Genomic DNA, 13,166 nt, shown 5'->3' on the forward strand with positions numbered 1-13,166 from the left:
AACCTCACTCGAAGACTTAGAGGCCAAGTCCCTTGAGCAAATTACTTGAACTTACTGAGCCTCGGTTTCTTCATCTGTTGTCGAGGTACCTACTTCATTGTCTTGTGACGTTAATGAATTTATTTGAGATTAAATGAATTCATACATTGAAAGGTATATAGTAAGAACTGCCTGAACTCTACATGTGAGACAAAAGTGTATGCTATTATTCTTTCTGTACATTTCACACTACGTAATTGCCCGGACTATAAGCTGTAGGGACAGGGAAGGACACTGTCTTCAGGGGCAGACACACACACTTGCTGATTGGATGGTAGTACCTCTTTCTCATGTCTTCTGTTGTCCCACACTGCCTCACAGTGGCTGCTGTGCCTAGAGGGTAGAAAGTATCAGACAACTTGTTCTACTGGGAATTATTAATTACCATCAGCACAAGCAGGAAATTGTTCCTTATTTTCTAACTAAGGAAGCAAATGAGAGAAGATACACAAATGGCCAATAAACACATAAAAAGATGCTCGGCATCATTAGTCATTAGGGAAAGGTGAACCAAAAGCACAATGAGATACCACTTCATACCCCCCAGGATAGCTAGAATAAAAAAGAAAATTACAGTTGTTGGGGGAGAATGTGGAGAACTAGAACCACTCATACATTGCCGGTGGGAGTATAAAATGGTGAAGCCACGTTGGGAAACAATTTGGCAGTTCCTCAAAAAGTTAAACACAGTTGCCAAAGGACCCAGCAATTCCACTCCTAGGTATATATCCAAAAGAAAGAAGCACATAACCACACAGAACTCTGTACACAAATGTTCATTGGCCAAAAAGTATAAGCAATACAAATGACCATCAACTGATGAATGGATAAACAAAATATGGTACAGCCACACTGTGGAATATTATACATCCATTAAAAAGGAATGGAGTATTGGTCCATGCTACAACATGGATGAACCCTGAAAATATTATACTAACTGAAAGAAGCCAGATACGATTTACCACAAATTATATGATTACACATAGAGATAGAAAGTAGATTAGTGGTTGCCTAGGGCTGGAGGGGAGGGGAGTGACTGCCAATGGGTTCAGCCTTTCTTTTTTGGAGTGGTGAGAATGTTCTAGAATTAGATAGCTGTGATGGTTGCATAAATCTATAAATATACTAAAACCACCAAACTGTATGCCTTAAATGGGTGAACTGTATGGTATGTGAATTATAGCTCAGTAAAGCTGTTAAAAATAAAAAGAAGCAACTGAAACAACAGAAAGAACGACCATTTCTAAGCACTTGCCTATGTACCACTTTGCATGCTAAACAGCTTTTGTATATTCATTGTCTGAAATTTCAAAAAAGGCAAGAGAGTCTACAAGTATTTTTTTTAAAAGATAACTTCTGGAATGAGCCTGCACAGCCTCGGGCAGATGCTCTTTGCCTAGTCTGGTGATTCACTGAGAGACCTGGGTTTGTAACAAAGCCTTGGGGAGGAGAGCAGACTGTAGCTGGAGGAAGAGGTCTCTTAACCCTAAAGCTCAACTGGAGAGAAGGTGGGGACAGGTATTGTGACCGTGGGGCGGAGATGAGCGAAGGAATCCTGGGCATGATCCAGGGCCCCAGAGCAAAGCTGAGTGACCTGCTCTGGACTACCCCACACCCAGTGGCCGAAAAGGAAGGGCTGTAGTTCCTTCAAGCACAGACCCAAGCCTTGGACTGTCAGGGTTTTCAGTCGGACTCCACTTAAACAAGTTTCTTTCTTTCTTTTTTTTTTTTTAGGTTTTATTTATTTATTTGACAGAGAGAGACACAGCGAGAGAGGGAACACAAGCAGGGGGAGTGGGAGAGGGAGAAGCAGGCTTCCCGCTGAGCAGGGAGCCCGATGCAGGGCTCGATTCCAGGACCCTGGGATCATGACCTGAGCCAAAGGCAGACGCTTAAAGACTGAGCCACCCAGGCGCCCCCACTTAAACAGTTTCTTAGCCTCGGTGGCCTCAAGTAACCTCACTGGCAAGATAATGGTACCTACCTAAGAGATCTGTTGTAAGAAATGAATGAGTTCATTGTAGGGAAAGCACTTAGAACTACCCTGGCACATTGTAATAGCTCTATAAATGTTAACGGCTGCTACCATCAGCTCATCATCACCATCATCATCATCTACTGCGAAAGGCATCATATGACTCAAGGGGCCTGTCCAAAGGCCAGTAAAGGGAGGTGGCAGACAGACATCAACATTTACTCTTGGGGTGGAGGTCTATTTGCAGAGTGGCCATTTTACACAGATTTCGCGTTGTGTGAATGCGCTGGGAGGACAGGAAGGACGGGATTTGTTCCAACGCCTCTGTGCCAGGTCCTATCCAAGACTCCAGTCCCGGGCGGTCGGACCAGGGGAGCGTAAGAACCGCCTGGTAGGCTCACCCCACCGCGGAGAGATTTAGGGTCGCTGAGCTTTTGGGTAGGAGGAGGGAGAGGGAGGGGCGCGGGGTTCGCGGGGCGGAGCTGGGGGAGGTCCGTCGGGAGGGAAAGGCCTGTCGGGAGAGAGGGAAGCGGGGGAGCGGGCGCTGCTGCCTGGGAGGCCCGGCCGGGCGTCCGAGGCGCGGTACCTGGAGTCGAACTTCTGGCCGTCGGAGAACGTCCCCACGTAGTGGTAGCGCACGAAGTCGCCGCTGCGCACGGTCCGCGGGCACTCGTCGGGCACGAAGCGCCGCTCGATCTGCAGCTCCGTGTCGAGGCCCAGGCCCGCCACGGGCGCCGCCTGCCCCGTCACCCAGAGCAGCAGTAGCAGCAGCGGCGGCGGCGGTGGGGACCGCCAGCCCCGGGCCCTGAACGCCATCGGGGGGGGAGGGGTGGCGACGAGGAGAGCAGCGAGGGGTGGGCGTGGGGCGCGACGCGGAGCCGGCGAGGGCGTGCGGAGCTCGGGCGGCGCGGGTCGGAGCTGGGCGCGCTGCGGCGTTTGCAAACGTGGAAAAGAGTCCCGGCCCTCCCCGGGCGGCAGCCGCCGCCCCCTCTCCCACCCCCCGCCCCCCGGCCACATCCGAGCGAGGGGAGGAGCCGCAGCCGCGCGCCAGGGCTGGCCTGCCGCGCCCCGTGCCGCCCGGCCCTGCCCTGCCCTGCCCTGCGAGATGCCCGCCCCGGGATGAGGGCTGGCAACTTCAGAGGGAACCTGTCCCCGAGGGAGAAATCGTGAACTTCTCCGGACGGGGCTTCGGCCCAAAGTTGGAAAAGAAAAGCGTTTACTGCCCAGGCTGACTCGCGGGTCTCCGCCTGTCCCTGGAGACTCTCCAGATTTAGCACCACCAGAGGCTCCTACGTGGCCGCGGATCCAATTACTTCTGGCTGCTTTGAGAAGGGAGAGAAACTTAGATTATTATGTTTTTTTTAACTTAGTTACAAGAATGGATTCTACATGAAAAAGACTGAAACCATTCTTCGGTTTTGGGTTTTTGTTTTTGGTGTTTTGGTTTTTTTTTTCAGGATAATACTTAAAGAGAAAAGGGAGAGGCGTGTATTTTCAAACTCCCCCGATAGCTGTCCAGAGAAGGTTTTAAGTTACTGTGAATGTTCCCCAAGCCATTCGTGGATGGACTGTGAGCTGGTACTTAATAGCAAACATCTCACATGGTCCCACATACGTGACTAAGCTAGGTAGGACTTCACAATACAGACCCCAAAGCCCCAAGAAGTTCTTTAGAGTACTTAAATGAATTCTTAGCTTAGAATTGGTTGTTCTTATTTATTAAAATTTTGAACTAATGAAAGCAAATCACCAAGGGTTTCTCAGGGTCTTTTGGAAGCAAACTATCCTGATACCAAAGCCTGGTAAACACAGGGAGAGAGAGAGAAACTGGGCACCAATCTAATTTATAAATATAACTACAAAAATAATAAAATGTGAGCAAATTGAATTCAACGATTTATTAAGGGAATAATACACCATTATGTGGACTAGTTCCTAAGTAGGTGACCTTCTGCAAATTAATAAACAGTCTCAGTGTGCTTTGTAAGATGAAAACATGGTAATTATAATTTTAGATTTCATTAGATCCCAGGATCTAATGAGAAACTACATGTAGCACTAAATAAATGTCCGTTGTTCCTAATAGAACTAATTCTATGAAAATAGAAAACCTATTAAAATAATTCATCTTATTAGCACTGGCTATTTATAGGCGGTTGAATTTGGGGTAATGATTTGCTTTCTTCTTTGTATTTTTCAGTGTTCCTTTATGGTTTTTAATGACTGTGTCACATGTTTATTAAAACGATCCAGTTTTACACAGAAACAAACAAGTCAACCTGGTTCCAGTCAGAAATCTTCCACCCCCTTACTGAGACTGTGGATGACACACACCACCTGTCTGGGCCTCAGTGTCTTCTGTAAAATGAAGCGGTTGATTTCTAAGACTTCCACCAATTCTAAGATCCTATGATACTGCGAGAGAGAAAACACTCTAGGACAGCAAGGAAGACATGTAGGAAGAGAGGCTGAGTAGTGACTGCCACTTCCGTTTTGCCTTTTAGGGTTTCCTAGTGCTTTGATTTCTTGTCATTCTTTAAAAATGTTAATTAGCTGATCAAACAGTACGTGTGCTCTTCAACATCTCTAAATCCCAACAGACTTCTTTGCATTGGATTTCTGTAGCAATCTACCAAAGAGAAAATTTACCTCTTGGCTTTAGTGACAGCATTATCCTAAGAACTAATTAAGGGGACCCTGAGTGGCTCAGTTGCTTAACTGTCTGATTCTTGATTTTGGCTCAGGTCATGATCTTGGGTCGTGAGATTGAGCCCTGTGTCTGGCTTTTGCTGAGCTGAGTGTGGAGTCTGCTTGAGGTTCTCTCCCCCTTTCTCTCTGCCCCTCCCCCCTTACGTGCACACCCTCTCCCCACTCCAAAAAAAAAAAAAGAACTAATTAAAATCAAGTTGAAACTTTTTTTTTTTTTGAAGATTTATTTATTTATTTATTTATTTATTTTAGAGAGAGACAGAAAGGGGCGGGAGAGGGGCAAAGGAAGAGGGAGAGAGAGAATCCTCAAGCGGACTCCCTGACAAGCATGGAGCCTAACGCAGGGCTCAATCCCAAGACCCTGAGATTATGACCTGAGCCAAAACCAAGAGTGGATGCTTAACCGACTGAGCCACTCAGGCACCCCTGAAACTTTATATTTTTTTAAAGGTTTATTTATTTAAGTAATCTCTACACCCAATATGGGGCTTGAGATCAAGAGTCACATGCTTCTCTGACTGAGCCAGCCAAACGCCCCCAAGCTGAAATTTTAAAAATGATTTCTGGGGTGCCTGGGTGACTCAGTTCATTAAGTATCTGCCTTCAGCTCAGGTCATGATCCGGAGTCCTGGGATCAAGTCCCCCATGGGGCTCCCTGCTCAGCCGGGAGTCTGCTTCTCTCTCTCCTTCTGACCCTCCCCCCTGTTCATGTTCTTGCTCGCTCTCTCCCTCTCTTTCTCAAATGAGTAAATAAGAAATCTTTTTTAAAAGTGATTTCCACTGAGTTTTGGGGGCTGACTTTGTAAGGACTTCCCAAATCTAAAAACTGAATCTGTAGTCAAGAAGAGTCATCAAGTAGACTAAAAGCTCAGAAAGATAAAGATGAGGGGGAAGAGGTGAGTGGGCGTGAGACAGGGAGGAGAAAGAAAGGGAGGGTATTGGGTTTAAAAAGTAGGGCTTGGGTAAAATCTTTAAAAAAAAAAAAAAAAGGTGCCTGGGTGGCTCAGCTGTTAAGCGTCTGCCTTCGGCTCAGGTCATGATCCTGGGGTCTTGGGATCGAGCCCCGCATCGGGCTCCCTGCTCCGCGGGAAGCCTGCTTCTCCCTTTCCTGCTCCCCCTGCTTGTGTTCCCTCTCTCGCTGTCTCTCTGTCAAATAAATAAAATCTTAAAAAAAAAAAAAAAGTAGGGCTTGGGGTGGAGGCTGGTGGTGAGACAGAAAGTAAGAAGGGAAAAGTAGAAGATGAGAATCAATGAGAAAATAGCCAGCAAGCAAGAAATGTGACACAATAAAGAAAAGGACAGAATAAGAGAAACATCCAAAAGGTGTGAGGCCAATGGAGGTGTGAAGCAGCATGGAGGAGGAGGAGAAGGGAAATCTGGAAAAGGGTAGATCTAGATGAAAGTCAGAAAACTAGGTTCTGTCCTATCCCCTCTATACAGGAAGTTGAAATGTTATCGGTAAAATCAAACAAGCTGGGCAGTAAAGAAAGAATTCCACTTTTCATTGAGCCTGAAATAAAGGAAGTCCCATGAATCAGATCTTCCAAGAGCAGTAAACCCTGGAGGCTAAGCTAAGTAAGTTGTTAATTTTAGCTTGGCACACACTGAGCAGGGATAAAGAAAAGGCCAGCATTAAGGAAAACATCCCTGGAAAGTCCATCGGAACTGGCCTGAGGCAAATGTGAAGCGAGAGACATTTGCTTCAAGCAGCGTCCTCTTTCCTTCCCTCCCCAGGAGTTTCTAACGAAGTATCCCACTTGCCCTATTTGACAACACTCCTGGAATTACCATGTGCTCTGATGAAAAACCCTAGACGAGAAATCAGACCACCTTGATTGTAGGGTCACCCATCCCCGTACTCTCCAGCACTCATCAGCGTTCTCATCTGTAAAATGCCTTGCCTACCTCCAGGGAATTTCTGTGAAGGTCAACTGAAGCAATATATGAGGGATGGAAATCTGCAAAATACTATGTAAATGTGAGGAATCGCATTTATCTATGAGTAATAGAAGACCCAACACAAAATCTTTTAACACAAAAAGAAATATACTATCTCTTAGAATAGGAAGTCTGGATGGGAAGCAGCTCCAGGACTGGATTGATCAAGTGTCTCTAGAACATCCTCAAGAGCTCAAGTGTCTCCCCTCCTCAGTCATCCTCGGATTTCACTGTTGCCCCCTCATGGCTGCCCCAGATCCAGGTACCACATGCAAGGAGAGCCATCCTGAAGGAGAAAGTATCATTTATTAAGATCGTGGAGCTTTCTATAAAGCTCTCTCCTCAGATGAGACCTCCCATCATGTCTCATTGACTAAAATTGTATCATGTATCCATTGCTAAACCAATCAATGGAAAAGGAATAGGATTACTATGATTGCCTTAAGACTAACCAAGACTCACCTCCAGAGAGGATGGAAGGAGGTCTCTACTCTCCAACCAGCATCCTCCGAAGCGGACAGCTACCTTAGACTCCTGAACAAAATCAGAGTGTTGTTGGCAAGGAAGAGAAGGGGGGATGACAACTCGGTTGGCCACCAACCAGGTTTGCCACAGATTAGCAATTACATTTGGTGTCCCAGCTTCTTCCCTCGGTCTTCTCTACCTGTAAGCCTCCAATTAAGCACATTGTCTGCCCTTTTCCTTCCAATCCTACTAGCTACTAAACTATTAATGGAATACCAGTTAAAATTATTAGAAATAGGGGCACCTGGGTGGCTCAGTCATTAAGCGTCTGCCTTCAGCTCAGGTCATGATCTCAGGGTCCTAGGATCGAGCCCCGCATCGGGCTCCCTGCTCGGCGAGAAGCCTGCTTCTCCCTCTCCCACTCCCCTTGCTTGTGTTCCCTCTCTCGCTGTCTCTCTCTGTCAAATAAATAAATAAAATCTTTAAAAAAAATTGTTAGAAATAATACAGGGTCTCTCACATGTTTCCACTGTGCTGCAGAGAATTGCGAACTTGTACCCCTGGGGGCTTCCTGCCTACTTTACTATGAGAATTCTTTGAAATCTGGTTTTTGGTTTAAAAAAAAAAAAAGCAGGTTTGCATTCTACCCTCTAAGCTAGCCGTGTTTCTTTAATATATGATAGAATGTGATCTTTCCCTTTTACTCAACTTTTTCCTTCCTCCATCTTCCTAGTGGAGAAAAAGTCACCGGTAAGATAAAAGCCAGTGAAATATATCTTGTGCACCACCACAGCTCCAGCCAGCCCAAGTGCCCTCTTCACCACTTGCGTTGGACCCCAAAATACATCCCAGTTGCTTCTGCTCCACTAGTGCATCGTGCACCTGCACCAGTTCCTGGAAATACAAAGAGTGCAAATGCTCCTCCTGTAAGAAGAGCTACTGCACTTGCTGCCCGTGGACTGGGCCAAGTGTGCCCAGGGCTGCACCTGCAAAGGGGCATCCAACAGGTGCAGCAGCCATGCCTAGTGTCAGGGAGAGCCTGCTCCCTGATGTAAATAGAGCAAAGTGTACAAACCTGCAGGGTTTTGTTTTTTTTTTTTTTTTTTATGTTACCCTGAACCTATTGCTACATTCTTTTTTTTCTATGAAATATTTGAATGACAATAAACTCATGCTGATTTTTTTCTGGCAAAAAATAAATAGGTACGTAAAATACTATACCTTGTGAGCAAAATAATGGCATCAAAGCTGTGCTGTGAAAGGTGGCCAATATAAGCAAGTCTAGTCTCTTTTAAATTGTTCCATTCTGAAGGCTTAAAATCTACCCGGTAAAACAGAGCCAGGACCAACTGCAGCCACCCCTCTAAACTGGGCCAACACCAAGGCCCTATGGCTGGCCTTGACAATGAATCTGGTACCTTAGGATGGGGTAGAGGGGTATAAGAGACTGAGGCAGGGGGTACAGCAAGGAGGGAGTACAAATAAAGCATCTCTCACCTGGTCTAGGTGCCTTGGTACAAAGTAAAGGCTGACTCCCTGTGTATTCATGGTTGGGTAATAGTCACTTCACTCTCTTTCTGGAAAGGAGCTATCCCTGCACACCCCTCCAGATGCTACGGGCATAAATAAAGGGGGACAGGTAAGAATAGTGTTTTAGAATGATAACCAGCAGGGGAAGAATTCCTGTTTGTTTCATTGGTTAGTGGGTGAGATGTTACTACATTGAGTCGATCACAACCAGAAAACTGGACTGAATCTGAGAGATGGCCCTGTGTCATAAAGCATCTGACTCCAGCTTTGAGGCTGACCACTGATAATTTTCAAGTCTCACCTCCACTTTTCCTTTTCATCCCACATTTGGGCAAGCTGATAGGAAAGTCCATGTGGCACCAGGGGAGAAGTTCAAACTACACAAAATCTTGGCCTGTGTGTGGGAACACTCACCCAGTTCCACCCCCTAAACACAATGAAAGTCAGGGCCACTCACCTTTGTTTTGCTGAAGTCATTTTTGGACTAGCTGGTGTCTGAACTGCTCTTCTAGAAAGAATCAATATGTGGATAATAAATTTCTTCCTACCTTCTTGGTGCATATGTGGCGTCATCAGTCTTGACAGTGAACCAGTTTGGGGTGGATGGGGGTCCATCATGCCTCTGTGAAGTGAACACAACACTTTGCCTTTCACACTGGTTGGTGACCAGGAAATTTCTCAGTCTGGTGTCAAAATCCACAAAGAACCCAGACTCGCATAAAGAGGTAGATAAAAGTAGCAGAAGATTTTCACTGCTTTATAAGCTCTAACATGCTAATCATCAAGGAGAGATGAGAGGTGGTACTAGGAGAGTCTATCAGATTACTAAACTGGACATCTGCTATTTTTCCCTGCCCAGAATCCCTTTCCCCCCCCAGCTCTGTCTCTGTCTCTCTCTCTCTCTGTTAACAGAACCTTGATTTCACTCTGAGGAACTACCCCTCCCACACTGTTAATCCCACCCCTGCGAATTAAGGTGGGTGTATGATATTGGTTTGGCCCGTCAGAGTACTGCACTTCCTTGATCACAGTGATTTTTTCCATGACAGCTACATAATCCTTACCAAGCTAATGAGTATAATACATGGATACCTTACTGGAACTGAGAAAGAGGTTTCTTCCAGCTGGGGCTGCTAAATTGGTGGCCATCTTTGCTCCCACAATGAGAGAAACAACATGAGAATGAAGCGATACAAAAGAAGGTGAAGTAAAGAGAGAGAAGTTGTTGTTGTTGTTTTTAAGATGTTATTTATTTATTTGAGAGAGATGGGGGGAAGCACACAAGCAGTGGGGAGGGGCAGAGGGAGAAACAGACTCCCCACTGAGCAGGGTGTCTGAGGCGGCTCCATCTCAGGACCCTGAGATCAGGACCTGAGCTGAAGGCAGAGGCTTAATCGACTGAGCCACCAAGGTGCCCCAAGAGAAGTTGTTAACGATAATATTTCAGCACCCACACCCAGCCATTCCTGAATTTCTACCCCATGACATTACACTTATGTGAACCAATAAATTCCTTTATTTATTTATTTATTTATTTATTTATTTATTTATTTTCTTAAAACAGCTTTATTTGGATTTTGGTCTGTTGTTTTTCAAAAAGTCTTGACTAGTACTTGCTGAAGTGGAATTATCCATTGCTGGATCTTCTTGCATCCATTTCCCCCAGGACCACCTCGCAGGGAGAGACCAAATCATTGTGTTAGGCAAATATTTGCATCGGTCAAGATTCTTTCTTTCTGTTTTTTGTTAGTTTGTTTTTGTGCAAAAAGGTTTTTATTATAGTACAGGGACAGGACCCCTGGGGGAGAAAGAGCTGCTGTCAAGATTCTTTCAACTGCAAGTGAGAGAAACCCAACCCAGTTGTTTTCTGCATAGAAGTACATCCTAAGGTTTTCAGATTATTTGCTGGCTTGCTATAAGGTCACTGGTTATGGCTGGAGAACATCTGGTGTTTTTTCCTTTTATCTTTTCCTTCTTCTTTCTTCTTTCTTCTTCCTTCTTTACTTTTACTTTAAGGGCATAGCTCGGCCAGCAACAAAGCCTCTTGAGGAGGGGAGGAACAATTCTGGCTCAGCTTGGTTGATAAGAGACACTTAGATTTACTCTGGTATGCACTGTGGAGTCGTCTGACTAGGGTTTGGGGTGGTTAGGCACTGGGGTCTGGCCAGGCAACCCTGTTTATTGAATCTCAAGGTCTCTTCATGTGATCTCTCCTCGTGAGTTAATTTGGGCTTCCTCACAGCATGGTGGCTTCAGAGCAATGGAACAGTTTACATTCCTGAAGGCTTTAGGAGGAAATATTTCAAGAGAACCAAGTGGAAGCTATATGATCTTTTCTGACCTAATTTAAAAAATGATGAGGCATCGGGGCACCTGGGTGGCTCAATCGTTGGGCGTCTGCCTTCGGCTCAGGTCATGGTCCCAGGGTCCTGGGATCGAGCCCCACATCGGGCTCCCTGCTCAGCGGGAAGCCTGCTTCTCCCTCTCCCACTCCCCCTGCTTGTGTTCCCTCTCTCTTTCTCTCTCTCTGACAAATAAATGAAATCTTAAAAAAAATAAAAATAAATAAAATTTTAAAAATTAAAAAAAAAAGATGAGGCATCACTTCCACTACTTTCTACTGGTTACAATCAAATCACTAAGGTTGGTCTAGATTCAAGGAAAGGGGCATAGACTCCACCTCTCCATGGGAGGAGTATCAAGGTCATTTGTAGAAAACAAGTGAGACGAGAGAGATTATTGCAGGCAACTTGGATAATACCATTTGCCACAATAACTAAAGTCATAAGATATTAGATTACAAATTACAATGTCAAGTTACTAATTTACAGTAGGATACCTAACTTTCCACTCACCCCAATACTCATATCTGACAAAAACACCATTCTCCTCATATTAGGATCTGGTATAATACGCTGTCAGGATGGTGCTCGGTGAGAATGGAATCAGAGCACAGAGGCTTGGCTAGTCTTGAAAGGTATTTCCGTTAAGATGGGGCTGAATTTTGCAGCATTATTTACAACAACCAAGATATGGAAACAACCAGTGTCCATCCATAGATGAATGGATAAAGATGTGGTATATGTATATATATATATGTATGTGGTGTATATATATATATATATATATAAAATATTACTCAGCCATAAAAAGGAATGAAATCTTGCCATTTTTGACAACATGAATGGGCAGAGAAGGTATTATGCTAAGTGAAATAAGTCAGACAGAAAAAGACAACATGATTTCACTAACATGTGGAATCTAGAACACAAAAAACAAAACAGAAACAGTTTCATAGAGAAAAAAAATGGTGGTTGCTAGAGGGGAGGGGTGGGGGGGAGGGTGAGATAGGTGAAGAGGATTAAGAGGCACAAACGTCCAGCTATAAAATAAATAAGTCACAGGGAAGAAAAGTCCAGCACAGGAAAAACAGTCAATCATATTGTCATGACTTTGCATGGTGACAGATGGTAACTACGTATCAAGATAAACATTTCTTGATGTATATAAATGTTGAATCATTATGTTGTACACCTGAGACTAGTATAATATTGTATGTCAACTACACTTCAATTAAAAAAGAAAAGATGGGGCTAAGGTTGGTCAAATTTATGCCTTATTCCAAATGGTGCATATTTCTCTAATAATCAGAACACTCGTGTGTTTATATAATTTGTGTCTTCAGCGGACAATGCTGGACAAACACCATCTGATATTTTTCTTTGGTTCTCCTTTTTTAGATTCTATAGACCATCTTCCTTCTGTAACACAATTAAGTTACACTTTCTTTGTTTCTCAATTATATCTTCCTTAGACTGTATTCTCCTAGATGAAAACACCTTGCAAGATATTTACAGGCTACTTATTGACCAAGTAACTTACATCAACAACTGGATTGGTTCATGCAACAGTTCTCTCTCAGAGGGAAACCTGATTTCCAAGCTCTGGCACATACCAGTGTAATACTGTGTTTCTGTTCATAGACCTTGTGCATTCCTTCATTTGGATTTTCTCTAATAAATATGAAGGAGCTCCTCATTTTAAGTATTAACCATATTGAATGCCACATTTGAGGGGAATAGTCCCTGTGCTGTTACTTTTACTTCGTTTGTGCTTTCTTCCATTATGTTAAAGCTAAAACAGTGAACATGACTTCACATATCAGATACAGTTACAAAATGCAACCTAGTTAAGCACTTTAACAATTCGCGGCCTGGCTCCACAACTTCTACTTCTGCATCCTCGGGCATGTTATTTAACTCTCTCCGCCTCCTTCTTATGTATAAAATAAGGGTAATACATACGCGTAATAACAGCACTTAGTAAGTTTTTAACGATTAAATCAATTTTTCTTGCGGGCTTAGCTCAATAACGAGCACATAAAAAGCGCTCAGTGTCTATAGCTTTCGGTCTAGCACCCAAACCTTGTCTAGATACACTGCAGGCTGACTACGTTTTAACGACGTTCTGGAAAAAGAGAATTTCTCTGGGGTGTCTTGCTTTCTTCAAA

The 13,166-nt window shown here is 44.4% G+C and overlaps 1 protein-coding gene and 1 pseudogene across 1 annotated transcript in view; one reads left to right on the plus strand and one right to left on the minus strand.

Annotated features, from left to right (window-relative positions):
• The window catches only part of FKBP9 (FKBP prolyl isomerase 9), a 38,186-nt gene extending 35,219 nt beyond the window's left edge, over window positions 1-2,967 (minus strand). Inside the window, exon 1 of the mRNA XM_032401809.1 lies at window positions 2,601-2,967. Within this exon, the coding sequence (XP_032257700.1) occupies window positions 2,601-2,830 (230 nt within the window). The 5' untranslated portion in view covers window positions 2,831-2,967. The remainder of the gene's footprint in view (window positions 1-2,600) is intronic.
• A 4,271-nt stretch (window positions 2,968-7,238) lies between these two features.
• Window positions 7,239-8,152, plus strand: LOC116630633 (annotated as a pseudogene).
• Window positions 8,153-13,166: the final 5,014 nt, after the last annotated feature.

Source organism: Phoca vitulina, unplaced genomic scaffold (assembly GCF_004348235.1).
Source record: "Phoca vitulina isolate PV1807 unplaced genomic scaffold, GSC_HSeal_1.0 scaffold4, whole genome shotgun sequence".
In the NCBI taxonomy this organism is placed as follows: domain Eukaryota; kingdom Metazoa; phylum Chordata; class Mammalia; order Carnivora; family Phocidae; genus Phoca; species Phoca vitulina.